This window comes from Polypterus senegalus, chromosome 5 (assembly GCF_016835505.1).
Source record: "Polypterus senegalus isolate Bchr_013 chromosome 5, ASM1683550v1, whole genome shotgun sequence".
Classification (NCBI taxonomy): Eukaryota; Metazoa; Chordata; class Cladistia; order Polypteriformes; family Polypteridae; genus Polypterus; species Polypterus senegalus.
The window spans coordinates 50,476,805-50,492,677 of NC_053158.1; the positions used below are offsets into that span (position 1 = coordinate 50,476,805).

General features: G+C 38.5%; 1 protein-coding gene across 2 annotated transcripts in view; it reads left to right on the forward strand.

Annotated features, from left to right (window-relative positions):
• Nucleotides 1–15,873, forward strand: part of prex2 (phosphatidylinositol-3,4,5-trisphosphate-dependent Rac exchange factor 2) — a 512,388-nt gene that overhangs the window by 113,367 nt on the left and 383,148 nt on the right. For both annotated transcript variants that reach the window (XM_039754613.1, XM_039754614.1), the window contains exon 2: nt 2,751–2,822. In XM_039754613.1, coding sequence (XP_039610547.1) covers nt 2,751–2,822 — 72 coding nt within the window. The remainder of the gene's footprint in view (nt 1–2,750; nt 2,823–15,873) is intronic.

The following is a 15,873-nucleotide window of genomic DNA, read 5'->3' on the forward strand; positions in this document are numbered from 1 at the left end:
CATGTTACTAAATAAAAAGCCAGGCTTCAGTTTAATTCTGATTGCCTCATGAATATCTCTAAAGGCTTGCCTTGTTTCAGGACCTTGAGATGAATGCTGTTAGGGGAGCAGAGTCCCAACAAAAATAGAATGATCGGCTTAAACACTTTATCAAAGGGTACTGAGTGATGTTGTGCAGGTATTTTGAAATTGTCCTTTTTAGAATTGAAATTCCAGTCAGTTTCTGGTTTTTCTGAAAACACAGAACAAGAAGAAAAGATCAAACAGCATAAAGTGGAACATAAATTGGTGATGATTGTTAGGCTTTACAAGACCAGCAGAATACAAAGATGTAGAATGCCTTGATGGGGTAATGAGGTGTTACTTAACTGACCTTGCACCTTGTTTGAAGGTTTACAACATTGTGTAAAAATAGTGTCACCATTTTTAGAGGCTTTTCTTCTATTGTTCAAAAAGTACACACTAGACCCCCCTGCTGGCCTTAGTGAGCTAAGGCAGTTGGGAGACTGAAGAAGCTTTTAATCTTCTTATTCTACGGTTTATTGTGACAACTGACTTTATAGCCTTCCAGGGGGGTTTGTGGGTTGTGGGAATTATAATTTGTGTGTTTTTTTTGTTTTGTTTAAATGTTTATGTTAATTATTTAGCTTAACAAGCTGGAATTCAACCCAGAATGTTATATTAGTTACATAGGTCTGGGAGAGGAATAAGGGTCAAGCTTGTTAGTGAGATGGTGGATTGTGCATTTTAAAGTTGGCGTTATCACTAGTGGGTGGATTCCTAAAAAGAGAGATTCTTTCCACGTTGCGACTTCACATTGACCCTGTTTGTGTGTATGATGCTGCCAGTTTAGGCTTTGGCATCCTGTGATCCTGTAATGAAAAGACACATAACATACTCAGACCAGTTCTGGATCCTGCCGTCACTAACTATAAGTCAGGAACCAGATGTGGACAGTGCTCCAGTCCATCACAGGCCGGGTCCACTTTCACACACAGCCACACTGACAGTTTAGAGTCACCAGTGAAAAGTACCTGCACAATTTTGAGAAGTAGGAGGACAGTCAGAAAACCTGGACAACACACTACAAAAACACAGAGAGAACGTACAAGTTCCTCTCTACTAGTAAGATCAGCTACTTCTTGTTATGTCTTAAGTTAGACACAAGGTAAAACTGTGCACGCATGCTCACTATTTTTGTAGAGTGTTAACAGACCCATCGGTCCTTTAATTGTTCACACGAAAACCCTTGAAGAAGAAAATAAATGGCAAAATTGTAGTCACATGTACTACTTTAACTTGGGCTATTTCAGCCTGTAAATATATGATATTAAATTTAGCATAAAGAAGATGTGTGAATTGCTTCTTAGTCTCTACGTGTGTATGCATCTTAATTCATTGGCACCTTATCTAGTGCTCATTCGTAACACTTAGGGTCTGGAATCCTGAAATACTGTAATTGTAAGTAAGTAGAAAATGAATAAATAGTTAGATATTGTGGGTAAGTGTGTTGGAGGGAGTATGGTTCAAAGCGGAGTTGTCATTATGCTTTGTTTTGTTTTTGAGAAGCAACTGGTTATAAAGACTGCCGTGAACATCATTATATAAAATGAAAACTGATCACCTTGTGTTCTTGGGCCTGTGCTCAGGAAAGGACTGGCATCTCCAGGTTTTTTACACTGCTTGCTGCCTTTTGGGCTCATTATCATTTTATTTTTTGCTGAAAACATGTTTAAGCTACTTAGTTTTTAGGCCACACGAGCCTTGACCTTCAAGGAAAACACAAACAATGAATCCATTATCAGCAAGAATCAATTGATTCTGTCCAGATAAAGAGGTTAGAATCAATGAATGGAGGGATGATGCCTGTCTGACCCTCCCTTACCACAAATATCCATTGCTCTGATTAAACCACCTCTTTTTTTACTCTGGCAATTTGTAGTTATATGTGTGGGCTTACTGTAATGCTGGCTGTGGGAAGTGTTCAGGTTTGCAATGGTCTGTTAAGGAGAAAGCAGATGGAATACAAAATCAGAATGGGGATCAACTGGCAAGAGTTTATTTGCAGTCACTTCACAGACAGACCTTTTACTATTGAACTGAAGTGAAGAAAACTCAAGTACTTTTCACCTTTATTTTTCAGTTTTTGAAGTTTTTTGAATAACATTTGAAAAAATGTGTTTTCCGTTTTGGATTCAAAATGAAAGACCTCATGTCGGAAAGACACATTTTTTATGATGTAGCTCATTGCTCCCTAGAGGTGCATACAGATTTCCCAAATTTTGCAGACACTGTTTTAACCAAGACTTAAAAACATGGATTTTGGAGAGTTAACTGAAACATTAACAAAATGGCAATTCCTCATGTCCATTATGAAACCTGCAGAGTGAGAAACAAAAAGCCAACAGCACTCATTTTACTAGGACATTCGAAACAGATCAGTAGTCTGGACACTTTACCATATTGCATAGGAAATATAAAGGCTGCATTTGAGTCACTTTTAAAAAAAGTAAACAATTGTTTTATAGCTTAACATGAAACCAGAAAAGTGTCAGTTTACAAAGGCTAATGGACGTGCTTCTTCTTCCTCAATTCCATTTTATTCTTTAATAGAGATACTATAATATTATAGCAGCTAATCAAGGAGATTTGTACTTTTATTGCTTTTCTATTTGTGGTAAAAGTTTCTTTCGGCACACTTTCTCTTTTCAGGCCCTGATTCTAACTTTATCTGATTTCTTTCCAAACAGGCATTTCTTCATCGACTGAACCAGTATGCTGCTTCTAAAATGGACAAGAATGTGACAGAGGAAACAGTTAAGGTCAGTATTGACAAAAGTCAGTGTATATATTATGTTTATCATTTCTAAAATTGAAACAAATCCAGAAGCTTTAATTTTTTTCCTTGGTTATTATTTGTTTATTAACTCCTTAATATTAAAATAGTATGCCAGTATCTCAATATTTAGCATTGTTGCCTCATAGAAAGGTTGGCTTTCTTTTCTTTCCCTTTTTTTTCAAATGTCTTAGTTACTTCATGTTTTCTTAACCAGCAGCCAAACCATAATTAAATTGAAAGCATGCAAACATTAGACTTGCTTCCTACAGGGCCACCATTTTTGATCCAAACAATTTCTTAATTAGAAGCAAATTCTTTCTATTAGTGAAGTATGAGCCACAGCGTTAAGTTATGGGAAAGAGTAGTGGAAGCTAGGTTAAGAAGTGAGGTGATGATTAGTGAGCAGCAATATGGTTTCGTGCCTAGAAAGAGCACCACAGATGTGATATTTGCTCTGAGGATGTTGATAGAGAAATATAGAGAAGGCCAGAAGGAGTTACATTGCGTCATTGTGGACCTGGAGCAAGCATATGACAGGATGAATCGAGAGGAGCTGTGGTATTGTATGAGGAAGTCAGGAGTGGCAGAGAAGTACGTAAGAATTGTACAGGATATGTACAAGGGAAGTGTTACAATGGTGTGGTCTGTGGTAGGAGTGACTGATGCTTTCAAGGTGGAGGTGGGATTACATCAGGGATCGACTCTGAGCCCTTTCTTATTTGCAGTGGTGATGAAAAGATTGACAGAAGAGATTTAGACAGGAGTCCCCATGGACTATGATGTTTGCTGATGACATTGTGATCTTTAGCGATAGTAGGGAACAGGTTGAGGAGACCCTGGAAAGGTGGAGATATACCCTAAGGAGGAGAGGATTGAAGATCAGTAGGAACAAGACAGAATACATGTGTGTAAATGAAAGGAGTAGAGTTGGCAAAGGTGGATGAGTTTAAATATTGGGATCAACAGTGCAGAGTAATGGGAAATTGTGGAAGAGAGGTGAAAAAGAGAGTGCAGGCAGGGTGGAATGGGTGGAGAAGAGTGTCAGGAGTGATTTGTGACAGACAGGTATCAGCAAGAGTGAAAGGGAAGGTCTACAATATGGTAGTGAGACCAGCTTTGCTATATGGGTTGAAGACAGTGGCACTGACCAGAAAGCAGGAGACAGAGCTGGAGGTAGCAGAGTTAAAGATGTTAAGATTTGCATTGGGTGTGACGAGGATGGATAGGATTAGAAATGAGGATATTAGCGGGTCAGCTCAAGTTGGACAGTTGGGAGACAAAATCAGAGAGGTGAGATTACATTGGTTTGGACATGTACAGAGGAGAGATGCTGAGTATATTGGGAGAAAGATGTTAAAGATAGAGCTGCCGGGGAAGAGGAAAAGAGGAAGGACTAAGAGAAGGTTTAAGGATGTGGTGAGAGAGGACATGCAGGTGATGGGTGTAACAGAACAAGATGCAGGGGACAGAAAGATATGGAAGAAGATGATCCGCTGTGGCAACCCCTATTGGGAATGTAAAATAAACACCTGATTGATGGAGTGCTGCAAGATGGTCATTTTTCCAAAAGGTTTTTCCATCTCAGAAGAGGTTTTCTGTATCTCTCTGTTAGAGTGATAACTGAGATATTCTTAGGTATCTGATGTATATAATTCCAAAGCAGTTGAACATAACAAAGAAAGATTTTTTTAAAGAAAAAACTTTACTGATTCAGTTATAAAGTGCTTCACTTACAGGTCAGCCATATATTCGCTCCAGCTCCTTAATTCTCTGTGAAACATCTCACAATTAACAATAAGTAAACATAAACCGTAATGTAAGGGAGTGTTTGATAATTACTTAGTTTTTGGTCACCTCCATGACCAAGGGCTGTCTTATTAATTTGCTTGGTTTGGCCAGAGAGACAACTCTAGAAGGAATCTTGATGGTTCCAAATTTAGTCTGTTTCACAATTATTGAGACCATTGTACTCCTGAGAACACTCACCAAAAATTAGAAATGATTTTTCACCCTTGCCCTGATCAATGCCTCACCAGAATTTTATCATGGAAGTCTAGATACTCCTTTGGATTCCATGGTTTGGGTATTATCCTGACATGCATTATGAATTTTGGGATCATGTATAAACAGGCATGTGCTTTCCTAATACAGTTTGGCAGAGGTGGATTCCACTCAAGTTCTAGACGCATCTTAAGTATAACTAAAGCAAGCAGATTGCATCTGACTACAATTTGGGGTGCCACAGCAAAGTGTCTGAATACATTTTTATTTTTAAAACATTTGCAAATATTTCTGAAAACATGTTTTCAGTTTGTCATTATGGTTATGGGTAGATTGATGAGCAAAAATGGTACATTTATCCATCAAAAATATAAAGTGTGCAGAAAGTGAAGGGGTCTGATTGATTTTTGAATCCACTGTAATTCTAGTGCACTGGAAATACACTGCATTCATGTAATGTAATAAATTGTTTCACTGCTTATTGTTTTTTGTCTTTTACTTATCGTACAAGATCTAATCTTCCAAAACAAAATCACCTTTTCCCTAAATACATAAAAGCAGTGACTCCTACGCTACTTACTGCAAGGTTGTCAAAATGGACACCTGCCTTTTACAAGCAAGTGCAATTCCATTAATATCAGTAAAATTATTCTATTTAAAAACTGAGGAAATACGTGAACCTCAATGTGGCACTAATTCATATTAACTGTAGGTTAAAAAATCATTTATGAATTACTGGTCACTTATTATCCTACAACAAAGTACATCTCATTCTGTAGACTAATCACATCATGTATAGTAATTTAATGTTTATGCAGCAGTACCCCAAAGCTTTACTGAGTACTTCCATAAGAGGATGCCTGTTAGCTAAGTAATATCAAGGTACTGGCCCTATAGGAGCTCTTCTTGAAATTAAAATGGTAAACTGCAGGTAGACTGAAAGTTAGCTGAAAGAGTATGAAGAATAAAGTGTGAAATGAGGAAATGAAGTCTACCATCCTGAAGCATTGTAACATTGTATCGAGTCATTACATACTGCATACTATTAAGGTGCCATAGAAGTTAGCACAGCAGCCTGGCTTCTGAAATCCAGCACTTTAGAATGATTGGTGACCCTCATTTATCCCTGCAGGAGTGTGTATGAGTATCCCCTGGCATGCGCTGGGGCCCCTTGTCCAGCTCTGCTGTAATAGGCTCTAAATCTCCATGGCCCTGTAATGGAGTAGGAGAGTTTAGTGAAAAACAATTGCAAATTAGAAATTCCGGTGTGCTTGTATAGTTTGCACTAAAAAATGTAAACTTGAGGCAAACCATATGTTAAAAATAGTAACAATGTTTATAAGCTTGAGGTATTTTTAATCACTTAAAAATGAAATTAACTCTTATGAAAAAATGTTCTATCTTCGTTTGAAAGTTAGCACAGATTACATTTATAAAAGAAAGTTTAGTGAAGAAGCAAATCTTTATGAGCTTTCATATAACAAACCACAAGAATGAAACAGAATACTAAAATAATGCTCGAGTCTGGGGTGTGAAGCGGACAGGGTGTGCAGTAAGTTACAAATATATACAAAAATTTAAAGAGAGCTCTCCGGAACGTTTTGTATATTGTACATTAAAGGCAATAATCCAAAACCCAGACCTTATAATTATAATTTCCTTTGACTAAATACCAAAATGTTATGTTTATTCAAAAGTCTGTATTGTACATGCAAGGAATTTAACTGCTATCCAAATAACAAATGATTCCAAAACACTGCAGGTTTTTTCATCAATGTTGTGTAAGAATGAACACATCTGTTAAGCAAATGCAGCTCATAGAAAATTCTCCTTTGTAAGTGAAAAATATAAAAATATTGATAGAAATCTAAAAAAAGTAAGCTGACACTATTTCTGAATTTAAAAGTAGCATATGAAAGTTTCATTTTTATCACGACAGGAATGAGCACACTCATTCATGCACTGACACTCACTAATAATGGGCCAGCTGAGGGTCTCCAGTTTATCTACCCTTGCATGCCTTTGGGATGTTGGAGGGAACTGGAAAAATCGTTTGAGTACAGGGAATTTATTGAGTGTAATGAAATAAGAATTATCTTTACATTTTTTTGTGATCAGGCTGATGAAAGCACATTAGGTAGCAGGCAAAAATCCTGTTCCAAAGGACAGGCCTGGATCAAAGTAATAATAAATAAATAAAAAAGAATCAAACATGAGAACCAAAACAGTATTCAAAAATCTTCATCAAAAACCACAGACAGATATCAAGAAACCCAACAGAAAACAAACCATAACAAAATTACTGTTATATATTTTAGTTTGTGGATACAAGGATTCATTTGGGCACTTTATTGTTTTGACATGTTTCTTTATTTCTTATTAGAATTCTTCTTTTATTTTCAAAAAAAAATATTATAATGACATACTGCTCAATCAAAACAAATAATAACACAACAGATACAAGTGTTTACTTTAAAATGAATACAATGAGAATTAAAGATAAATAAAAATTCAAATGAAAAAGCAAAATAAAACACGATTCAACTTCCATCCAAGAGAAAGAGAGAGGATGAGAGGAACAAGCAGAAAAATCCCATCTTAGTTTTTTAAAAATATAATAGTACAATCAATAGCATAAGAGTGCCTGGCCTGCTTATTCTGAAATTCTGTTAATGAATTCCTGCTATGTTTTAAAAAGGTCTAAGAGAGAATTTGATTTTCTAATGTTTAATTATATAGAATGCTGCTTACCCACTGAGTTATTGAAGGTTGGTTGTGAATATTGTTATTGACAGATTTGAAGATATTGTAACACCAAGGCAATCTGAGAAGTGTGTAAAGAGTTTTGTCCAAAATGATGTTAATTTAGGTCTTTCCCAAAACATGTGACATACTGATGCTGCAGCTAGATGGCATCACCTAAAAGTTAGATCTTGTTCAGGGTACATTTTAGACAATTTAAAACGAATTATATGTGATCAATGAAAGATTTTTAGTTGAATTATGGCATGCTTGACACAAATTTAGAGCTAGAATGTATTCTCTGTATGGATGAGGTCAATTAAAACATCCCTTTCTCACCATTGTCTAGGATTACGGAAGATAAATTTTTGAAATATTATTATATATTGTTGAAATTCTGTCTAACTCTTCTTCAAGGCGAACCATTATTGCCTCAGAGATAGATATGATTGAGACATGTAGAATCTTGTCTAATTGCTCAAAATACTGTCTATTTAAAGATCTCTAAATGTCTTAATCCCTAGTGTTTTCCATAGGTTAAATACCAAGTAGGTGACCCTGTGTTAGGATATAGCAGGTTGGATAATGGATGGATGGATGGTTTGACAAGGTTGACAAAGTTGATTTTCACGTTTTGGAGAATTAGGCAAAAGTTTCTCTACCTTAAAATAGATTCTATATTGGTTTCATATTTTAAGTAATTGGTGGACAACTGGATTTCTGGTAAATTAGCAATAGCTAGTATTGATCTGAGCAGAGATTAGGGCATATAAAGAAGATTTAGAACAAAACTTGTTTTCCATTGCAAGCCAGGCCTGTGTCAATTCATGAATTCCTGCAGATTTACAAGAGTTGATTGTGCATCTAATAGCTGTCCAGTAGGAAAATCAAAAGTTAGGTAGTGCCATGCCACCTTCTGATTTTGGTCTTTGCCTTTTGAATATGTGACCATTTTGAATTCCAGGGTAACGATATTATGATTGAATGTAATTTCTTAAAGAATAATTTGTTGATTTATATAGGCATGCTCTGGAATAACACTTTTTAAGACAATTGAATTTAATGACACTGTGACACTGACTTTCTTCTGTGAACTTGTGTGTGCCTTAAGATCTGAAAATAAGATTACTCTAGGCAGTCTGACTCCAAAACTCAAATGATTGGTTTTCAACTGAAAAGCCAAAATTGTTATTTCTTCAAAACTATTCTCTTAAATTTCCCAAAATACACAAAAATGTCATTCCAGGGATAGGAACCAAAAAACCTTTGGCTATGAATGACAGGGCCAAGCAAATCTATACTAATTAAAGGCAAAGCCCTCACTGACTGACTGACTCACTCACTCATCACTAATTCTCCAACTTCCCATGTAGGTAGAAGGCTGAAATTTGGCAGGCTTATTCCTTACAGCTTACTTACAAAAATTGGGCAGGTTTCATTTCAAAATTCTACGCGTAATGGTCATAACTGGAACCTATTTTTCTCCATATACTGTAATGGACGTTAGCTCAATGGCCATGGGGGCGGAGCTGCGTGCGACATCATCACGCCTCCCACATAATCACGTGAACTGACTGTGACCGCAGTACGTAGAAAAGAAGGAAGAGCTCCCAAAGAGTGCTGAAGTAAAACGCTGAATACTTTATTCGCGAGATACAAGTTTAATGAGAAGATACGAGGTATAAACGAGACTTTGGATCACTTTGTAACGGAGTTAAAATTGCTGTAGCGAGAAACTTTTAAGTGCCTTAGCTAACATTAAATAAAGCCGTGGACATCGCAACATCACACAAGAGAGCAGCTCACGTGAACTGACTGAACACAGTACGAGTGATCACTTCCATGCATCAAACCTGTTCAAAAAACGCATTACACAGTTGACAAGGTAGGAAAAGAATATGCTCTGAGCTGAGCTCCACAGCTAATGCAGTCTTGCGGAAGCAACTTCGTTACGCTGCCACCAAATACTCACAGAAAATCCACAAGTTAATACACACACAGCAGAGCGTCTTATATGAGCAGGCAGTCAGCTAAAGAAGGGAATCAATAAATATCTATAATCGTAACTAAACGAACAAAAAATAGCATACAAGCTGCAGAGTAAATAAAGGAAATGGGTACCTGAACAGTAAAGTAAGTCTCGAATAGCTACACAATAACTATAAGAATCGTAATAAATGAACAATAAAACAGTACAGAACCGCTAAGCAAGGAGAAATGACAGCCTTATATGGCGTTCGTTTATAAAGCAGCGGGGAAGCTGTGTGAAGGCAGCTACACAAAAAAAACAGCAGAGCGCCACACTCTGAATGTATTCCTCACATCACCGTTATACCCTCTGGATCTCCCATTTCAATTCAAATGCCTCCAATTTCCAGTTAGGCTCTGCTTCGCGATGACAATTAATAAGTCTCAGGGACAGACCCTACAAAAGGTTGCCATTGATTTGAGGCAACATTTCTTTCTTCCTGGACAAAGCTATATGTTGCATTCCCAAAAGTAATCTCAGTGCACAGCTTGGTCATATTACAACCGGACTGCTGAACTGACAACGTGGTATACAAAGAAATCTTTAACAGATAGCTATTGCTATATTTTCCTTCAGTTTAAAAAGGTTTTCTTATCTTCTTAATTAAAATTTAAAAGTGGTTCTTCGTCGCTGTGATGCGTGGGGATTTTGCTATATACAGTATATATATATATATATATATATATGTATGTATGTGTAGATATATATGTAGATCTGTATATATATGTATCTGCGTGTATATATATATATATATATATATATATATATAGATAGATATACTGTATATGTGTGTGTATGTATGTATGTATGTATGTATGTATGCATGTATATATATATATATATATATGTATGTGTATGTGTGTATATATGTATATTTATCTGTATGTATGTATATATTGTGGAAGTTGACCCGGACACAGACAGGCGGACATGTTGTTCTCAACCACCACACGTTTATTTACAATATTTACAGTATTTAAACTGGTCACACAGACCCCAGTAATGGTCACTAAGACCCAGTCACGTGCACAAAAACCCTCCAAAACTCAGTCCTGGCCACAATGCCTCTCTTCGGCCCGCCTCCACAGCTCTCTTGAGCTTCGTCCTTTCTCCTCCCGACTCCAGCCTCCAATGAAGGGAGACGGCCCCTTTTATATATGACCCGGATGAGCCCCAGGTGTTCCCGGCATTCCTCCTCTAGCCACGCCCTAGCGTGGCGGAAGTGCCGGCTGTCCTCCCGACAGCTCTCCGGGCGCCATCCTAATTCTTCCCCCCAGCACTTCCTGGTGTGGCGGAAGTGCTGGGGTAACAGGTCCCCAAGGCATTGGGGCGCCTCCTGGCGGTGACCACGGGCCCGGTTTTGTCCACATCAGTGCTGTATTCATTTGAGCAACTTTGCATCCAGAAAATCAGTTAAATGGGTGGCTGCCTCAAACCTTTCTATGAGTCGGAATCTAGTTTGTGACAATATATATATATAATTGTCTTACAAGGGAGATTAAATCATGAAAACTCTGGCTTGTAAACAAAGTCTCAAATTGTAATCTTTATAAATAGAGCTTTTTATTTTATAAAAATAGTGGAATTAATAAAAATGCTCAAAACAGAAAAAAAGCAAGTAAACAAGTCCCAGCACTAATTCTTTAGCAAAAAAAAAACAAAGACTGCAGAAATAATCAGAAGCTATAAGAAAAACACATATACACATACACACACACAAAAATAACACTATTAACTTCTAACTACAGTGCACTGCTGCTGAACTCTTTCCTCTGGGTTACTTATCAAGCCAGAGTGAGGACCCAGGAATTGCTTTCTTGCATGTGCCCCTGCAGACAGTGAACATAGACAAAAAAAAAAACAAAAACCCACACACAATAATTATCACATCACATTAAAAATGACCAGAAATAACAAAGACATGAGAAGTACTAACTCTAAATAAACAAAAACAAAACTATATATAAAAAAAAAACCCCATGAAATACACACAACGTCAACCCAACACTTAACAGGAGAGATATAAAGGCAGTCCACCTCTTGGGGAGAGACCCACAAAATAAAATGAAGATGGCTATTAAGTAGTTTGATAATTATTAATAAACAAACAAACAATGAAAACATAAAATACATAAATACTTGAAGAACTAACACAATTAACAACAAACACACATGAAAACAAAATAAATATAGTATTTCAGCTGTGTGATGTTTATAATTCTGCCTGGATCAATGGCAAGACATTTCTCTCCGTCAATGTCAAAGACTGTTAGTTATAGGAAATTCCTACTTGAGGAGGCAATACCAGCTATCAGAGCCAAGGATGTGCTTACATTTTCCACAGATGGAAATGGCATATCTTTTCATTTTTTGTTGACTAAATTATTGCAAAATCAACTTTTCATTGTTTTTTTTCTTTTAATTCCTATCTAAGGATTAACTAAGGATACTGTTTAAATTCCACATTCCATCTCCACTTTAAAAAAGAAAAAAAACTTTTTATGGGGCACACTTACTTTTTCACTTGGCTGTATTGTATATAGCTTCACATGTTTATTAATATTACAGACTTTAGACTTACTTTAAAGTAGTAGTACAGTCACTTATGAGGCACAATGTGACAAGACAAAAAACAATTATTTTTATAAATTAACTGGGACTGGGCTGAAATGTATAAAACATTTTAAAGACGTTGTTGAAAATGTGCCGTTCTTGATCTGACTTGTTGCAGTGGCACCACTTTGTACTGAAAGCCAAGGCTAACCTATGGAACAGTGCATGCTTATGAAGGAATAGGCTGTTAAAAACCATTCCTTATGGATTCCATGGACAAGCTTTCCTTTAATAACTTAAAAAAAATCTTGATTCAAAGACAATATTTGAAGGCCCTTGGAAAATATGTACCTTTGGGATATTGCCTGTTGTGGTCTGTATGCTTCAATGAAATGTGCCTGTTAACATCATGAGGAGTTCTGTAGCATATGTGTGTGTGTATATGTATATATATATATATATATTGTCACACATGTGCGATTAGGAGGCAGTCAAAGAGCCTAAAGGTGAGTGAAACATCGCGAGATAGAGGGTTGTCACGTGGTACTTACCTGAATCTCTTTTGCTCAACAGAAAACTTGAAGAAAAATAATTCCTCCACTTCCAGGATTCCAAAATGGCCGCAATGACGTACTTCCGCCCACCATGATGACGTCACTTCCGCTCCATCAATCCACCTCACTTCCGTCCCATCATGATGACGTTGTTTCCGGTTCCTGTTTTCAACGCCACTTCTTGCCAACCATTTCCTGTCCCATAATCCTTCTCTGTATAAAGTCGCCATTTTGACTGAAGAAATCTGTTCATTGTTTTGCTCTGAGACTTTGAATCGTTATTTTCTTTAATTGTCTGGACGACAATATATGGGGACGGTCCCCAAAACTTTGTTTTGTGTTGTGTAAGATTCTTTTAAAGAAGAATAACCATCACAATTGGCGAGTCGACAGGATTGTTCTTTGTTTATTTAAAGATGTCGGAAGAACAGGACCTGAACACCGTTCTGAGCACCATCATGGGCGATCTGCAAACCCTGAAGATACAGATGGGTGAGACAAGGACCCAGGTAGCAGAAGCCAACGCTCGTGCTGCTGCTGCTGCTGCAGGTGTACGGACGGAGGTCGCTCGGCCACCACCTATTGCTATTGCTACATTAACAGAATCGGACGACATCGAGACATACTTTTGATTTTCGAGCGCACGCTAAGCGGAACGCATGGCCAAGGTCGGAATGGGGCGTACATACTGGCTCCCTACCTGAAGGAATAGAGAGCCTATTATGATCTAACTGAGGAGCAGGCAGCTGATTATGACGCCTAAAAAGGAGGTCTTCAAGCGCCACGTATCTCCGAACAGCAGGCGAGAGAATGGAGGGAGTGGCAGTTCGATCCAGAGAGACCGATAAGAACCCAGGGCTTTGAAGCCTGGGGAAAGTATGTCGCTGGCTACGCCCGACATGGCGAGCTTCTAGCATGTGAAACTTTTGTGCATGCCCTCCCTGACCATATGACGGAAGCATAATTTTGAGGACATGGACTCTAATCCAGATCACTGAGCGCCACTGGGCGGCTTGCAAATCAGGGAAATCAGAGCGGTTCTCCCGCCAACCCAACAGGCACGTAACTCCTGAGCCCACCCGACAAGCTCCCGAGCCTGCCGTCCGTAAACGGGACAGAGGTGCTAGTCTTCCCCGCTGTTTCAAGTGTGGGGAGATTGGACATCTGTCCCCCAACTGTACCATCGAGCCCATGGATTGCCGGGAGAAAGGTATTGTGCCACTGTGACTAATCCTTTATCTCTTCCATATACAGGTGCAGTTATTATAAATGGCAGGAAGGTAAGAGCAATGTTTGATTCCGGGAGTAACATTTCCATTGTTGCCACCCGCTTCGTTTTACGCTAGGATAAAAACTAGTCTAAAATGTATTCATGGGGATATCCGGTATTATAAAACGGCCAGATGTGTGTATCAGTAAATCATCACCTAACGAGCATGGCCATGGCTGTATTACCGGATCCCCCTTTTCCAGTTATATTGGGTAGAGACTGGAATAAAATTACCAGCGGTAATAACGTAACTGTACCTAAGAAACATTTAGGCTTAGTAATGGAGAATACTGCTCCGACTGCCTCCACGCCATGTCCCACAGTAGCACGGACCCATACGGGTACCCAATGTGAAGAATTGATGTCCCATCGACCTCTGCGGGAACTAGTGCAGTTAACGAGAGAGACGTGGAGACAGAAACCACACCCCTTAAGGTCGCACAAGACCCTATACAAGATTTAATGCCCAATTTCTATTAACACCATCGGGGAACAATGGAACGATGATTCCTTAAAATTTATTAGGAATGCAGTAGTATCTACCGAGGGTTATACAACCCTGGATCCCATGCCACCGATGCTGTACTTAAAACGAATTATTATATAGAGTGGCAGAACACGAGGGAGAAGTGCGAACGTGTTGTTAATTCCACGCACTTTTCGCTAAAGGTGTGTGAATTAGCACACGTCACCTTCTTGGAGCCCACTTAGGCTCCGAAAAAACATTAGAGAGAATAAAGCTCCGATTCTATTGGCCGGGAATTAACGAGGAGGTCCGGCGATTTTGCTCTTCCTGTCCTGAGTGTCAACTTCGCCAGATTCCTAGAAGGACGCGAGCTCCTCTCGTTCCCCTTCCCCTTATTGATATCCCTTTGAACAACTCGGTATCGATCTCGAGGGACCATTGGAACCCTCGTTAAAAGGATTTAAATATATTTTGGTGCTAGTAGATTATGCCACTCGCTTTCCGAAGCTGTTCCATTGCGCCAGCTAATACGAAAAACATCGCACGGGAATTAGTAGGGATATTCGCCGTGTTGGGATTCCCAAAGAGGTTTTAACGGACCAAGGGACTCCTTTCACTTCGGAGACGTTCAGGAAGTAGCCAAATTACTCGAATAAAACATCTGAAAACGCCTGTCTATCATCCCCAAACTGACGGATTGGTAGGCGCTTCAATCAAACTTTGAAACAGATGTTACGCAAGGTAGTTAACGAGGATGGAAGAAACTGGGATCAGTTGCTTCCTCTCGCTTTGTTTGCTTATCGGAAGTCCTCAGACCTCTACTGGTTTCTCTCCCTTTGAATTATTATATGGAAGACAACCCAGAGGGCTTTTGGATATGTTAAAAGAAGGATGGGAAGAGGAGGTCCTCCCAACTTCAAATATTCTTGAATATCATCGCAATTACGCGATAGATTAGAGAAAATCAGACCTATTCTAAAAGAAAATTTGGAAAAGGCACAAGCAGCGCAGTCACGTTATTATAACCGAAACACCACCATTCGGGAATTTGTCCCGGGTGATCGTGTAATGGTACTCGTCCCAACTTCTCATTCAAAGTTGTTAGCACATTGGCAAGGCCCTTATGAAATTAAAGAAAGAAAAGGTCTCGTTGATTATTTGGTTAAACAACCTAATCGGCGACCTACTGAACGAGTATATCATATTAATTTGCTGAAACCATGGAAGGACAGGGAACCTGATCCCTCGTCCAATCAGCCTCTCTCTTTTTATGTCATGTGCCCATCTTAATTTTGGCCCCGATTTGACATCCAAACAACGACAAGATCTCGAGGCGGCTATCTTGTCTGTCCCTAAAGTTGTGGACGAGATACCGGACGTACTGCTTAGATTGTTCACGATATTATTACTATCCCTGGA